This window comes from Gossypium arboreum, chromosome 10, assembly GCF_025698485.1.
Source record: "Gossypium arboreum isolate Shixiya-1 chromosome 10, ASM2569848v2, whole genome shotgun sequence".
In the NCBI taxonomy this organism is placed as follows: Eukaryota; Viridiplantae; Streptophyta; class Magnoliopsida; order Malvales; family Malvaceae; genus Gossypium; species Gossypium arboreum.
In genome coordinates, this window is record NC_069079.1 from 41,454,485 (window position 1) to 41,471,553 (window position 17,069).

At 33.9% G+C, this 17,069-nt stretch overlaps 1 protein-coding gene across 1 annotated transcript; it reads left to right on the top strand.

Annotated features, from left to right (window-relative positions):
• Positions 1-466: 466 nt before the first annotated feature.
• On the top strand, positions 467-9,445 carry LOC108466626 (wall-associated receptor kinase-like 6). The gene is made up of 4 exons (XM_017767013.2): positions 467-1,544; positions 1,682-2,479; positions 2,566-2,751; positions 8,037-9,445. The coding sequence occupies exons 1-4, from the start codon at positions 842-844 to the stop codon at positions 9,239-9,241; spliced, it is 2,892 nt and encodes a 963-aa protein (XP_017622502.2). The 5' UTR covers positions 467-841; the 3' UTR covers positions 9,242-9,445.
• The last annotated feature ends 7,624 nt before the right edge of the window (positions 9,446-17,069 follow it).

Consider the following 17,069-nt stretch of genomic DNA (forward strand, 5'->3'; position numbering starts at 1 on the left):
TATGTATTTTACATAAGTTATAATATTACAATGATTCTTTTGTCTTTTTCTTATTGTTAAAAATTGAACCTGTGCTATTAACATCTATTAAGTTTTTTTACCATTTAAACTAGAGCTTTTTAAAAGTATCTTTATACATTTCAATGTCATTATACTAGTTGTTTCACCCATATTGTTTGTATATATTAATAATGTCGTTGATTGAATTGATGTCACAAGTCAACTCGATATCAACTCAAAAAAATAAAAATAACAAGATAAACAATTAGAGTGCATTTAATATTCTTAATACAATTACTTATTTAAATTTCCTTCTACTCACAATTTAAATTATTTTTTACTTATTATTAATTTTAAACTATAAGTTTGATTATTTAATGCATACTATTTTTAAACGAATATATGCATTTTAAATAAATGGTTTCACACCCATAAATCTTGTCTCTGTTTCTATTTTGCTAAATTTCTTTCAGATCCATTTTCCTTTAGTCTCATTGGCTCCCTCTTTATGTGTACATACTACTTCAATTTCTATATTACGTGATGAATGGAACCAAAGAGCCTACAAATTTCTTTCCAACTTTAACCTATTACATATTCATTAATGACTTAAATGTTCAAGTTTAGTGGGCTGAATGTTTTATGACGAGCATGCTATTAATTTATATATATGTATTTCATCTTCCACTATCCAATAAAAAATTGAAAAGCATTCATGCCTAGTGACATTTGCACACCATTCTCTAATATCTATACTCACATATACCTATAGAAGCTATTAACGGCTTCTTTATTAGCCCAGTCTTCATCTTCATTTCCATCAAAGAAATTAACAGTCCAAATGGGTTTCCAGTTATGGTTTTACTTCATACTCCTCATATTCCTCTTCTGCCCCACATTACAGGCAGCAGAATCTCAACAGGTTATTTGCGGAGATGAAGTATGCGGAAATCTTACAATTCCATCACCATTTGGAATCCATAGCAGCTGCTATACTCATCCTTTTTTTAGAGTAACTTGCAAACAGATCCACAAAGAGAAAAAGGCTTTCATAAGAATAAATAGGTTCGATCTGGAGGTACTCGGTTCCTTATTTGAAAACACCATTCTGATAAAAAATCCAGTAACTTACGTTAACTGTGATCATAAAAACGAGGCTGCTAGTGCCAGAGTCGATCTAACAGGCACTCCATTCTTCTTCTCAAGCGACTACAACAATTTCGCGACTGTAGGTTGCGGAAATTTGGTCACAATTTTCCGTAATGAAGCTGATGCCTTCGGCGGCTGCATTCAACCAATATGTGGCGACGGGGCTGCAGAATCTGGCTGCTCTAATACAATTTCTGGAAATTTCACTTCAACTATCGTAAACATGACAGTGATGTATCCTGTTGGTAAGGATAACGGAAAGAGATGCTCATCTGCTTTCATCTTTAGCAGGCTTTATTTCCGTGAAGCTTACCCTTTACCCATTGGCATCAATATTGAAACCACTCATGTTCCCACAACGCTCAGCTGGAATTCAAGCTATTGTGGTGATGCAGGTCAGTATCAGTCACTCGCTGTTGCTTGTTCAGTTAATTATATCGATTTTAATTTCATTCAAAGACTGGATGTACATAACTCAGATTTTAATTGGTGTTACTTGGTGCAATTTACTCATTTTCTGCTAAGCCCACAGGATGCGAACCAAGACCAGGACCTATCAGCTTAAACGGTGAAAAGTCTTGTGGGAATGTTACGTTTCAATGCCCATTTGAAATAATCGATCAAGAGTATCCCAATGGCTGGTTTAGAGTAATCTGCAAAAAAACCTCTAATGGGCAGACCACGCCGTTCTTAAACATAAATGGCGTCAATCTGCGAATACTCGACTTTTCATTTTTGTACGGAAATGTTGTGGTGAACCATTCCATAACTTGTTTCAATTGTCGCAAAAACAGTAACAATGGGATGAGTCTCAACCTAACGGGAACCCCCTTTTACTACTCAGATTTTGACAACGTATTCTGGTCTTCAAGTTGTGGTAATTTGGCCACTATTTTCGACAGGGAAACAAGTAATCTTGTAGGCGGGTGTTTGCAGCCAAGTTGTACAATTAGTAAAGAGACTTCCTCTGCTACTGGCTGCCCTTTTAATATTCCGCGGGGTCTCACTTTTTTCTCTGCAAACATGAGTGGTAGAGTTGATTCTAGCAACTATAGCCGAAAAAGATCTTGCGGATTTGCTTCCCTGATAAAATCAGACTTGTATTTTGATTTGACCTTGGAATCAAATGATTTTGATGTAAACAATTGGACCTATGTTCCAACATCACTGCAGTGGAGCACACCGATGTCTGGATTGTGCCGTTTGAGACAAGGTATAAACACTTCTTGTAGCTCCGATCGTGAATATTGCTGGCAAAGTTTGAGCTCTACTCATCTATGTGTTTGCAACAAGAAATTTGGTATCGGTGATATTTCAACGTATTGCGAAGGTACAAATTAACACTTCTCTTTCAATAATCTATATTACATTTTACTTATATAAATATAACCTTTTCTATTCCTTCGATAAATTCAGAAGAGAATTGTGGGATCTATGTTTGGTGTCACATGCTTTGTTTAAATACTCCTGGCAACTATTGTTCATCACGGGACTGCCCTCCAGAATATAAATACAATAGTACGGGAGTTAGGTGCGAGCCCGATGAGATTGTTTCAAAAGGCCCGCCAAAAACTATGCAGAGTTTGACCATCATTATTATAGGTACGTGTTGAATTCACATTTTCTTTTCTACAAATGGAAGCATTAAAGGTTTTATCGAGTTAATTTCAAGCAGTAATATATTTTGACTTGAATGTATGATGTTTGAGTCTTTATGTTAAGTTTTTCACACAGGAAGAAAAACATATCTATTTTACCCGGGTAAAATATGAACAACTTGTTGAATTTGGAGCAATAAATTAATATTCCCGGATAAAGTATGAAGTAAGTTTTTGATTAAAAAAAAACAGACAGAAGCAAAAAGAATGAGGAATTGAGAGAATAAGAAGATGATCAGTATATTACATTGATCCATCAAAAATGATATACATAGAGAGATTACAACAATATTTTTAACTTGTGGAAGTGAACAAACATTAAATTCATCCTAATGATAACCTAGGACCTGTCTAAAACTGGAAAGTACTTGACCAACTTAATCCAGTCAAAAAGTTTCTATCAAATCATATACAGGTCATCTGTTACAATAAAATGTACTTCATCCGGATAACATACGTACATTTGCAGTTGCTGTATTTCATCCGGGTAACATGCATATTGCTGTTTGTTGCCACCTTTAACACTCCTCCTTGGCTACAAAACAGCAGACTCCAATTTGCTTCTTCAAATACTCATACCTGGTGGCAGCTAACGGCTTGGTCAAAATGTCTGCCAATTGAACTTCTGAGCAGCAATGGACCAAGTTGATCTCCTTTGACAACTCTGCCTCACTCACAAAATGGTATTTGATCTTGAAATGCTTAGTTTTGCCATGAAACACAGGGTTCTTGGCAATTGCAACAGCTAACTGATTGTCAACTTTGATCTCTGTTGCTTCAACTTGTTCTTCATTCAAGTCATACAAAAGTTTCCTACGCCAAATGGCTTGATTAATAGCCCCAGCAGCTGCAATATACTCTGCTTCAGCTGTTGATTGAGCAACAGTTTGTTGCTTCTTTGAGCTCTAGCTAAAAACTCCTGATCCCAGAGTGAAGAAGTATCCTGATGTACTCTTCATATCATCAACCGAGCCAGCCCAATCACTATCTGAATAACTGACCAGCTTCAGTTCCTCAGCTCTCTCAAACTTTACACCATAGCCTAAGGTGCCTTTAACATACCTTAGGACTCTTTTAGCAACTTTAAAATGTGTAACATTGCAGCAGTGCATGAATCTCGATAAAGGCTAATAGCATATAAGATGTCTGGCCTTGTTGCTGTCAAGTAGAGTAGACAACCAACCAAACTTCTATACTCCTTTTCATCTACTCGATCATGCTCACTGGTGCTTGAGAGTTTCTCTCTTAATGCAACAGGAGTGCTCACAGGCTTGCATTTTGACATGATGAATTTACTTAAAACTTTCTGGGCAAATGCTTGCTGGCTTATAAAAATGCCATGCTCATTGTGATTAACTTCCATACCAAGGAAGTAGGTCATCAAACCTATATCAGTCATCTCAAACACATCTAGCATTTGTTTCTTAAAATCTTCAATCAGCTCACCCTTGTAACCAGTTACTAATAAGTCATCCACATAAAGTGAGACTATCAAAAAGGTTTCCTTTTCAGCCTTCTTCACATAGAATGTAGGCTCACTTATGCTCTTCTCAAATCCAAGATTCGACAGGTATGCATCAATCCTATCATACCAGGCCTTGGAGCCTGTTTTAGGCCATACAAAGCCTTCTTGAGCTTGTAAACCTTGTGTTCTTCACCAGCAACCTTAAATCCTTCAGGCTGCTCTATGAAGATTTCTTCCTTGAGAAATCCATTTAGGAATGCTGACTTTACATCCAATTGATGCACCTTCCACTGTTTTTGAGCAGCTAAGGCAAACAACAACCTTATGGTGTCTAACCTTGCAACAGGTGCAAAGGTTTCAAAATAATCAACACCTTCGTTGATTGCATTCCTTCACAACTAGTCTGGCCTTATGCTTGTTCAGAGATCCATCTGCATTGTTCTTGGTCCTGAACACCCATTTGACGCCTATTATCTTTACATTTCTTGGCTTATCAACCACCGCCATGTGTCATTTTATGGATCATCTCCATTTCAACTTCCATGGCCTTCTTCCAGCATTCTTCTTTAGCAGCCTCTTCAAAATTTGAAGGTTCAACTATTGTAACATTACATCTCTGGTAGATGTCTGCAATGGTTCTGGTGCCTCTCACAGGTTCTTCATCAAAGTCTTCATCAGCTGGCCCTTCTTCAGCTAGTTCCAGACTATTTTCCAGCTGATCTTCATCAGTCAACCTTGCATTAGCATCATTCCAGCTCCATGCTCTACCTTCATCAAACCTTACATCCCTACTCACTAATATTTTCTTTGTTGAGGGATCATACACCTGCACCCTTTATTGGTATCACAGAGCCAACAAATATTCCTGGAGCAGCCCTTCTCTCAAGCTTGGTTCTCTTTTCTGCTGGAATAAGGGCATAGAAAACACAGGCAAACACTTTTAAGTGTGAAACAGAAGGCTTGATTCCATACCAGGCTTCAAAAGGAGTCTTTTCCTTCATAGCAACAGTTGGCAACTTGTTGAGTAGGTACACTAAGGTATTAACAGCCTCAGCCCAAAACTTGCTTGGCAGCTTGCTCTCAAACAACAAACATTTGGCCATATGAAGTACTGTTCGATTCTTCCTCTCACATACTCTATTTTGCTGAGGAGTATAGACTATTGTTAGCTGATGGTGAATCCCAGCTTGTTCACACAACTTCTGGAACCTTTTAGACAAATACTCAGGGTCATTATCTGTTCTCAAAGCCTTAATCTTGCAACTAGACTGATTTTCAGCCAATGCCTTAAATTTGTGAAGGCTTCAAACACTTCTGATTTCTACTTTAAGAAATAAACCAAGCAAAACCTGGTTAGATCATCTATAAATAGCACAAAGTACTTACTGTCATTTAAAGAAGAGGTCTTCATTGGTCCACAGACATCAGAATGGATTAACTCAAGTCTTTCTCGAGCCCTCCATGCCACATTAGCAGGAAAAGGTAACCTGATTTTCTTACCAAGCTGGCAAACCTCACAGACAGTGTCTTTTGGTTCAACTTTTGACATGTCTTCAACTAAGTTCAGCTTATGCAACTGATCAAGTGACTTGTAATTCACATGTCCAAATCTCATGTGCCATAGACTAGCATCATCAACAAGGCTGGTGTAAGCCCTCTTCTCTAGTTGATTGACATCAAGTATAAAACACCTGTCTGTCATTGCTACTGTGACCAACTCCTGACCATAAGAGTCTTCAACAATGCATGAGCCATTCTTGAAAGCAAGTGAGTAACCTTTTTCTACAAGCTGACCAACACTAAGTAGATTCTGATCTATGTCAGGCACAAAAAGTACATCAGAAATCACTTTGTTACCTGACTTTGTGTTGATCACCACATTGCCCCTACCTTTGGCTTCAATCAGATTCCCATTGCCAATCCTGATCTTTGAGGCAAAACTTCTGTCGAGCTCATTGAATAGTCTTTCATCAGCTGCCATGTGGTGTGTGCAGCCACTATCCACTAGCCAATCACAACTGACTTTGCTCGAGGTTGCAAAACAGGAGGCTGTAAAAACATGCTCCTCCTGAGCTTGAAGATCCTCAGCAGCCTTAGCTTGCATTTGTTGCTGAGCTTGTGCCTTCCCTCTGTTTTTGCACACCCTCTCAACATGTCCCAGCTGTTTGCAGCTCCTGCACTAAACATCTGGTCTGTGCCAGCAGTTCTTCTCCAAATGTGAAGTTTTCTTGCAGTGAACGCATGGTGGAAATCTATTATTCCCTGCATCTCTCCTTGATTTCTCCCTTCTATTGACCCAAGGTTTTTTCCCCTTTTGACTAGAACCTAAACCTTCCTTGGCATTTGCTTGGAAAGCTCCTTCAGGATGCTCTTCCTACCTATTGGCCCTTCTTTGCTCAAGTGCATATAGGGAATTTACCAACTCAGACAGCGAGATGGCTGATAAATCCCTCGAGTCCTCCAATGAAGAAATCTTTGACTCAAACTTCTCTGGAAGAGTTGTAATGACCTTTTCAACAACTCTGCTCTCACTGAAATCATCACCAAGGAGCCTAATGTTGTTGAATATGGCCATTATTCTGTCAGAGTACTGCTTAATGGTCTCTGACTCTCTCATCTTCAGATCCTCAAAATCCCTCCTAAGATTGATTAGCTGCTGCTGCCTTATCTTGACTGACCCCATAAACTCCTCCTTTAGCTTCTCCCATGCTTGCTTTGGTGAGTCACATGCCATTATCCTAGTAAAAATCACATCGGATACTCCATTTTGCAAGCAAGCCATTGCTTTATGCTTCTTGGCACACTCTTCACTATGTTGCCTCATCTGAGCAATGGTTGGATTGGCCCTCAATGGAGGTGGTTCAGCATCATTCTCGATCACACTCCACAAATCATGTGCTTGAAGGTATGTCTTCATCTTAGCTACCCAAATGTGGTAGTTTTCTCCAGCAAACACAGGTGGTGGTGGTGTGAAACTCATTTTTGCAGCAAACAAACAGACTAATAAAAAAATAGCTTCTGCTTCTTTTCTCTCAAACACAACCAAGGTCCTCAAAGACTTAGGCTCTTGATACCATTTGTTGAGTCTTTCACACAGGAAGAAAAACAGATCTATTTTACCCGGGTAAAATATGAACAACTTGTTGAATTTGGAGCAATAAAGTAATATTCCCGGATAAAGTATGAAGTAAGTTTTTGATTAAAAAAAATAGACAGAAGCAAAAAGAATGAAGAATTGAGAGAACAAGAAGATGATCAGTATATTACATTGATCCATAAAAAATGATATACATAGAGAGCTTACAACAATATTTTTAACCTGTGGAAGTGAACAAACATTAAATTCATCCTAATGATAACCTAGGACCTGTCTAAAACTGGAAAGTACTTGACCAAATTAATCCAGTCAAAAAGTTTCTATCAAATCGTATACAGGTCGTCTGTTACAATAAAACGTACTTCATCTGGATAACATATGTACATTTGCAGTTGCTATATTTCATCCGGGTAACATGCATACTGCTGTTTATTGCCACCTTTAACACTTTAGTTTTCGTATTATAATATTCATTTACTCATTATATCCTTAAAAGTTTAGTGTTAAAACAACGTGATGTTGTAATGAATATTCTCTATGGTTGATAAAACTATTAGTAAATATAAAATAATTTTATGCGAAGTCTATTAAATATAAAATATATAAAAAAAACATTTATTGAAGTATCTCTATGGTTGATAAAATTATGTTTCTTATATGTATATAGGTTGCAGCACTAGTATCGGGACAATATTTCTGCTACTTGGATTATGGAAAATGTACGAAGTAGTGAAAAGAAGAAGAAACATCTTGCTGAAGCAGAAATATTTCAAACGGAATGGAGGTTTGTTACTGCAACAACATTTGTCTAGCAATACAAGTTATTTTGAAACAATAAAAATGTTTACTTCAAAGGAGATAGAAAAAGCCACAGATTACTATAATGAGAATCGAATCCTTGGTCAAGGAGGCCAAGGAACTGTTTACAAAGGAATGTTAACGGATGGAAGCATTGTGGCTGTTAAGAAGTCTAGAATGGAAGAAGGAAAGAAATTTGGTCAAAAGAAGGTGGAACAGTTCATCAATGAGGTGATCATTTTATCTCAAATTAATCATAGGAATGTAGTTAAGCTTTTAGGATGTTGTTTAGAGGCTCAAACTCCTTTGTTGGTTTATGAGTTCATCCCAAATGGAACACTTTATGATCTCATTCATGGCCAAAATGAAGAACTTCCATTGACATGGGAAATGCGTTTACGGATTGCAACTGAAATTGCCAATGCTTTGTTCTATTTGCATTCAGCTGCATCTGTTTCTATCTATCACCGAGACATTAAATCAAGTAACATACTTTTGGATGAAAAATACAAGGCAAAAGTGTCGGACTTTGGAACTTCGAGATCAATTGGACTTGAACAAACTCATTTAACAACTCGAGTTCAAGGAACATTTGGTTACATGGATCCGGAGTACTTCCGGTCAAATCAATTTACAGAGAAGAGTGATGTTTATAGTTTTGGGGTTGTGCTTGTTGAACTGTTAACCGGAGAAAAACCCATCGCCTCAAAACAATCTGATGAAGTGATAAGCTTGGTATCTCTTTTTCTTCTATCAATGCAGGAGAATTCGTTATCTGATATTCTCGATTCAAAGGTAGCAAATGATGGCCTAGAAAAAGAGATTATAGCAGTGGCTAAATTAGCAAAAAGATGCTTGAATCTTAATGGAAAGAAAAGACCTACCATGAAACAAGTAGCAATGGAGTTAGAGTTGATTAAAGCATCAGAAGAAGGTAATGCTATTGAAGGAAGTGGTGATGAAGAATCTGAAATTGATGACATATTTGAATCTTGGGACATCAATCCTTCTTGTTCAATGACTAGGTCAGTTACAACCGACAATTTAACTTTGCCATTAAAGGAATCATTTTAGTTTCCAACACTTAAGAAACGTTTTTACTTTGTCGTGTACTTCACATTTGGTTTAGATTACTCTTCTTTTAAATAATTTATTCTGTATGTTGTTTCTTTCTTATTGAAGCTTTTAAAATTAGGCACGGATATCATCTCTTTTTATGTATTATTTATCAAAATAATATTTAATAATTTATGTTGGTATTACTCTTCTTTTAAATAATTTATTTTTATTTTTACAGTTATTTGTAGCTTTTACTTTTAAAAAATCATTTTAGTTTTACATTTAATTTAATCTTTTTAACTTTTAAACTTGTATTATTTATCAAATTATCCCAAAATGAATAAAAAATTTACCTTAACACCTTAACTTTTTCATCTATTGACAAACAACGCAAGTTTAAGGTCTAAAAAATATAAATAAATAAAAAATTGAATGATGAACTAAAATGACTTTTTTTGTTGGTATCGTTGGAGGATCAAATAAATCATTATGCTGATGATTAATTAGCTTAAACTGAGTCCAAGAACCATAATTGTACTCCCCCCAACCATTTTGTACCAATCATCACAAACTTTATCATGCAGAGAATAGATTAGCAGAAAATCATCTTCTGCCCAATCAATTGAGAAGCAAAGCATGATCAGAATATCAAACTTGATTCGTGAAACTCAGCTCTGAAAACATCTTTAGCCCAAGTTCTTTGTGCTACCGATCTATTTCTCTATATTCTCACCATCATATTTTTACAATTTTATTTGGTTGAATGCTCAAAATGGTGTCTAACATTTTAAGGATTGTTCACATAAGTACCAAACCTTTTAAAATTGTAATATAATGATCTAACATTTACAAGAGTGCTCAAATGAAGGGCAAACCTTTCAAAATAATCAATTAAGGCCTAAACGTACCTTTTTGAAAGTTCTCAACTAATGATCAAACTTTTTTGAAAATGCTTGGATAAGGGCTTCTCAAAATAGTTATATAAGGGTTTCTTTTATTTTCAAACAATATTTGATGCAATTGTTATATGTTTTATTCTAAACATGTTAGTATTCACCTAATTTTCACTACAATCTGAGCTAAAGTGCATGAAAAACATTTATTTGAGTACATTTGTAAAAATTAAGGCTTTATATGACTATATTCAAAGATTTGGGTCCTTATATGAGCAACTCATAAAAGATTAGGTGCTAAATTGAGTATTTAACCATTTTATTTTTATGTTGTCCAATGCTTTGTTCAGTTGTTGAAAATTGTAAAAAATAAAATTTTGAAATCGTTGCTAGCAAACTAACAAAGTGCTTGGAAGGAGCATCCAGTAAACAAAATTAAACACATAGGAATTGTTTATGCATCTCGGTTTCCATCAATGAAGTCTAACTTAGTGAGAAATATTCACTCTCTTGAACAAATACAACAAGTGAATCTAGCCTATCACACATTCCGTGACAATTCCCCTCATTTTTGAACCTTGAAGATCAACACTCTCATCACTACCCTCTGAACTTAGCAATTAAAACCACAACATAACTGATTTTCCTATATAAAAAAGCACTTTATGAAAAGTTCCTCACTCGAACAGCAAAAGTGCTCAAAACTTTCAGTACGGTAACCTATACAAGTTTTTCCATTGAATGGATTATGATTGAGACTTGCTTACATAGATAATCTATCACAATTTCATTAAAACTGTAACAAAATAAACTGATTACAACATAGATAGTAAATAATAAAAACATGGGCTCTTGGCAACCAACCAATTAGAGTTTCGATCCAATCTAAATGTCCATGATTCAAGGGATTTTGACTTAGGTAATTCAGTTCAATTCAATCACCAAACTATATTTCCTCGAGTAGAATAATATTTATTTATGGACCAGGTGTCAATCAAATACTTAGCATAGCCTATTTATATCGTTTATAAATTTCCAACACTTCTAATCTGGGAATTATCTTTGAATACATCCAGTGCCACGGAAATAGGCACTACCTTGCACTCAATGGCCAATTTCCTATTTTTCAACATTTTCCCCCTTTGAGAATTTGTTTAACATTACATCAACAAAGAAACCTTATCTCCCTTAGCATAATCCCATTAACTTAATAAATTGAGCTTAGTAAATAATTCAGTGAATTAATCATTAATGGTAGAATTTAATTGCATCAACAACCAACCAATATTATAACTACTCAAGCTAAATAAGTACTGAATGCATCAAAGTAAAGGTAGTTCATAGCAAATCAAAATTTAAGTAGCAGCAAACACCATTAATAAAAATTATACAATTATCCAAAAAAATGTAATAAAAAATGAAATAAGAGTTAAAAAATTGACTTCTCCTCAATTAAAATTCCCCCAGCAGGTTCCAGCTTCCATTCTCAACTTTCTTCTTCCCCTTTTTGTTTAACAAAATTGCCAATCAATCTTCATCATCCTGGGCAGGCATATCAGCCAAAAGAGCTGTTTGGTTTTCGATATTTACTTTGACAGCTTTTGCCTTAATTCGTAGCCTATCAAAAAGCCGTTGATAGAACTCTACGGAGGCTTTGAGTTCAGCAATGGTTCTGGCTTTCATTCCTATGGACATAGGGGCAGTGCTTGTAAAAAATTTTGATCTTAGAGATATCAAGGAATGGTTTTGCATACGAGACAGTGGGCATCATCGAGATAGAAGCCAAGGCGAGGGAAATATGAGCAACAATGGTCGCAGGGTGATTGGAGGGAAAGCTTGCAAAAACGTCTATAGGGGTAGGAATAACGGCAGCAGTGGTGGCGAGAAAACTGCTAGCATCATTATGACCCATAATATCCTTAATATTGTTGTTCAACCAAGGGTTAGAAACTTGAAATTGTTGCTTGAGGTGTGATAACCACATAAGGATATTTCACGGATTTACATATCCTCCGAGATTCAGCAAACACTTTTATTAATTATAAGAAAATAGAAAATAAAGAATAACAAACCATTTAAACACTCAATTAAAACAGAAGAAGAAAGCTTTGAGAAAGCAAATAGATCTCGAAAGAAAAGGCAAAAGATACACAAATTTGAGTGATCCTAAAAAAACATAACGTTGAAAAATAACTGGAAAAGAATATTTGATTAAGTTGATTACTAATAACGTTAGAAAAATCTGATTTAGTTAAAAAATCAAGTGTCTTTATTTGACTAAAAAAGTTGTTTTGTTTTTATTTTCTAAAACTTATAATTTTTTGCAGCGAAACACTACATAAAAAGGGATATTTGAGAAACATAGTTTATTGTTTGAAAGCCTTTAATTTTGTAGAGAAGCGAATTTTGTCAACTAAAACATTTGAGCAATAAAGCAAGATATGGAAATAAAGTTTAAACCAAAAAGTTCAAAAGAGTCCAAAAATTTACAAAACTAAAATATTAAAATTTAAATAAATCAAATTAAATAGATTATGACATTAATCGAGTTTCCTCTTGCACTAACCGAGTTCCCGCTTGAACTTTTTCGGCTTTCGTCGACTACTATTTTTTCGTGTTTTTAGTACACACATGAATAATTTCTGATGTAGTTCCACAATCGAATAATTTCACACCTAAACCAACAGTTAACACAACCTAGCTCAGCAACGGTTTACGAATTTAAACGAATGTTGTTCACAAACAACTAACTAAAACCTTCCAAAACATAATCGAAACTCTTACTACTTAACGGGCAGCAAAAACATGAAATTTAGGTTGTTGGAGGATCGCCACTCGTCTCACGAGCGTCCCTAAAATGAACTAAATTAATTAGTTAATCCAAAATACACCCTTCACACCATAAACCTAAAATTCAACCAACGCACACGGTCAACGAACACTTGCAACAACAAAATCGAGTAAAAGTGGTAAACCTTACCTTCGTGGATTGAAAATCAACTATAAAAACATAAAACAAATTGAAAAATACTTGCAAAATTGAAATATGGAACGCAAGAATTTGAAAGCACCAACAACGAAAGGAACAAGAACAGACATGAGAGGCTAGAAGGAGGACAAAATTGAATTGAAAAAGAAACAAATACATTGTACAGGCAGGGAATATGTAAAACGTCGTGAAGTGGGAGAATAAAAGCCAAAACGTGTGTTAAAGGGAAAAAAAGAAATAGAAAAGAAAAATTAAATAAAATAACAACAATTTGTTTTAAAAATCAGAGGGTAAACAATATATTTTATTTTATTTTATTTTATTTTATCTCTTTAAAACAAAACCAATATTATTCAAATTCAAAATTCTGATAATTAATTAGATTTTTTCCACAAATAAACCATAACTACCACATGACCAGTCAAATAGAAATAATAAAAATATTATCAACATGTTCACGTGGGGATTCAAACACGAGATCATCGAGTAAGCTAAAATCTTATCATTAAACCAGCGAGCTTAATCTAACATAAATTGATCAAAAATAATATTTAAGTCCAACGAACAAAAATAGACCCACAAGCAAAATTTTATTAAATTTCCCAGAAGTGTGTGATTTGAACTCAAAACCTTAGACACAAAATTAAAACACTTAACCACTGATATAAATACTTAACTATAAAAAAATCTTACAAATCACGTATATCAAAATTTTAAGGTCTTACAAATAATATTATTTATTTACACATTGTTCAATAGAGATTCTTGCATTTTTTTTTTCTATAAATACATGCCATTAGTTAAGCGAAACATGTACCACTTAATCGTTGATACTCAATCAAAATCTAGTGTAATTTATTTCCCAAAATAAATTCTATATTACGAGAGAGTTTGTCTTCTCAATTTTTAACCTTTGAGAGAAATTAATATTCCACTAAATATTAATACAATTTTCATTTTGTGCAATCAATTTATGAAATTTAAATAAACATAATTTAAAGTTTGAGAATAACAGAGTTTTGGAGAAGATTGTTTTGATCAAAAGGCAGGAAATATTTTAGACTGCTTAATTTAACGCATAAATATTAATATAAATAGAATTTTATTGCTGTAAATAATACAGATCACTCAACTTTAAAAAATTTAAATTTTTCTGTGCAATAAAATTAATTTCTAAACTGAATTTTTTAATAAAACCTAACTAAAAAATAAAGACCAGTTGAAAAAGAGAAGTAAAGATTAAAGATTAAAATTTTCATTATACCTTATAAAAATGTGAAAAGTTATTTTGTTTTACAAATATGGTTGACTCGACAATAACTTGATTTAACTATAAATATTTTAAAGGACTGTAATCAAATAGCAAATCTGAACTTCAACCAGGACTGGGGACAAGTAATTAATAAGGTATTGATTTTGTCACCATCCTCACAAACTTAACATTTTTCTTTAAATTTCAAACGCAAACTTCAACATTCTCATTTTTAAAAATTTATCACAATTACAAAAAAAAATATCAATCTTGCTGTAAGTACATTAAATAGATGTTTATAACTCTTTTAAACATATTAAAGTAATGAAATAAAACTCTTTATTTCATTTATAATCGAGAGATGAATAAATGGAGTAATTAAGAAAATTTAATTCACATTTATTTATTGAATGTAATACATTTATTAATTGAATGTAAATGAGTTTATAAATAACATCTTGTAAGTGAAAATTAAACAATGAAAATTCTCTCGTATTTTTCATCCACTTTTACTTATTATTATTGTTTTATTGATTTTTTTTATAACACGTTATTAATACAAGCTTCAACGAGTCCATAGTGAAGTTCACATCATTTCACTTTATATAATTGGCCCTTATAACTCCTGTTAAACTATATGAATATGAATATTCAATAAAATTCCGATGGACCCAAAATCAATGGAAACATATGTCTTGCATAAAGTGCTACAACACATAAGATACTCAAAGATAAAAAATATTTTTCTCATTTGACAATGAGTAATGCTCATGTTAATACAATATCGAGTAGTTCAAAACTTATTGAAGGCTCTGGAAGAACTATTATATTATTACTTAAAGGTACAAAATTTGTCATTGATGATACTTTATATTCGTCTTAATGTATATCATATTGAGACTATGAATGAGAAAAATATTAAATATCTATATATTACAAATGTTGAACGTGGAAAGAAATATGTTTTAGAAAGGCTACCTGGTTTTTCATTAGGTTTATATTATACACATATTAGTGCAATTGAGTCACATGTTACTACAAACCAGAAGTTTGTAGAACTACATACTTTTACTATTTGACATGACATATTAGGCTATCCCGGATCTATTATGATGCGAAGAATCGTCGAGAATTCAATTAGACACCCATTAAAGAGTCAAAAGATTTTTAAATTCAAGGATTTATCTTTTGTTGCTTGTTCTTAAGGAAAATTGATTAATAGACCATTACCAGCTAAAATTAGGATTGAATCTCTCACATTTCTAGAACGTATTCAAGGTGATATATGTGGGCCCATTCATCCACCATGTGGACCATTCAGATATTTTATGGTATTAATAGATGCATCTAGTAGGTGGTCACATGTGTGTTTATTATCGACTTGCAAACTAGCGTTTACGAGATTACTTGCTCAAATAATTCGATTAATAGCACAATTTCTAATTTATGCAATCAAAACTATTTGTCTTGATAATGTTAGTGAGTTTACATCCCAAGCTTTTAATGATGCGGTCGTTGAGAGCACCAAATATATCCTATTTCCTAAAAAATAATGAAAAAGAACAGTAAAGGGGAAGTAGGGTCGAATCTTCAGGGACCGGATTGCACGAATGCTTATTTCTTGAAATCCTGGGCAATATCGTGCCCAAGAAAACCTACGTTTTTGAAAAAAAATAAAAAAAAACAGAATTAAAAGTTTTAATCTGGAAAAATAAAATAAAAACAAAATTGGAAGTCGAATTGAAATTGCGAAATTAAATAAATTGTGAAAATTAAAATGGAGAATATAAAAATAAACAGAGTTTGGGAAAAGAGAGAGTTTCTTATGTGGCGAGATTCCAGCCTCCGGTTGTCTCGATTCGCCTTGGGTTCAATCATTGGGTTTTAAGTAATCCTTCTCAAGCAGAATAAACCAGTTATAGTGGAAAAAGATGCTTACGACCACCAGCTCCAAGGATTTAGACTTACAATTTGGCGGAACCTGACTCTAGCCAATAATCGCTTTTGTGGGACTATCTTCTGCTAGATCATCACTTCCCAACAGTGAATACCACACCATTTTGTCTCTTAGACTCGTCAACCTCTGACGCAAAAAGCCAACGAACTGACTGTACAACCTTCCCAAAACGTACAAAGCTGTCGTTCCTTACACAAGTTGAAAAGATTACCTATTAAGGGACATGGACGGAAGCGTTAGCCCCATAATGCGGAGAATCGATGAATACCCTGTTGAGAAGGCTAAGCGAGGATTCTAAGCCTCATGAACCCTTTTTGGGGAATTTCGACAACCTTCGGCTAGATAGATTTAGTGACTCATGATTTTTGGGGGGAAAAAAATAAAAATAATAGAAAGTGAAATTTTTATTGAAATATGAAAAGAAAAAACTGAATTTATGGGGTAGAGAGTGTTATAGCAAAAGATAGACAAAATTTGTGTCACTTCTTCCCCTATTTATAGTACTAAGAAACCTAGTCTATTCCTAATTAAATTCTAAAAGATAAATACAAATAAATAAAGATGGTTAAAAATAAATAAAAATAAATCCTAAAATTAAATCTAAATAATTATCCTAATATAATTAAACATTAAATAGAGTCTTGTGCTATAAAATCTCTTCTTTTGCATTTTTGCCCCAAAAGTCTTCCATACTTTGCATTTTTGGCACCACTTCTCTCCTACTCCGTATGTTGGCCCACTTTATCTCTAAA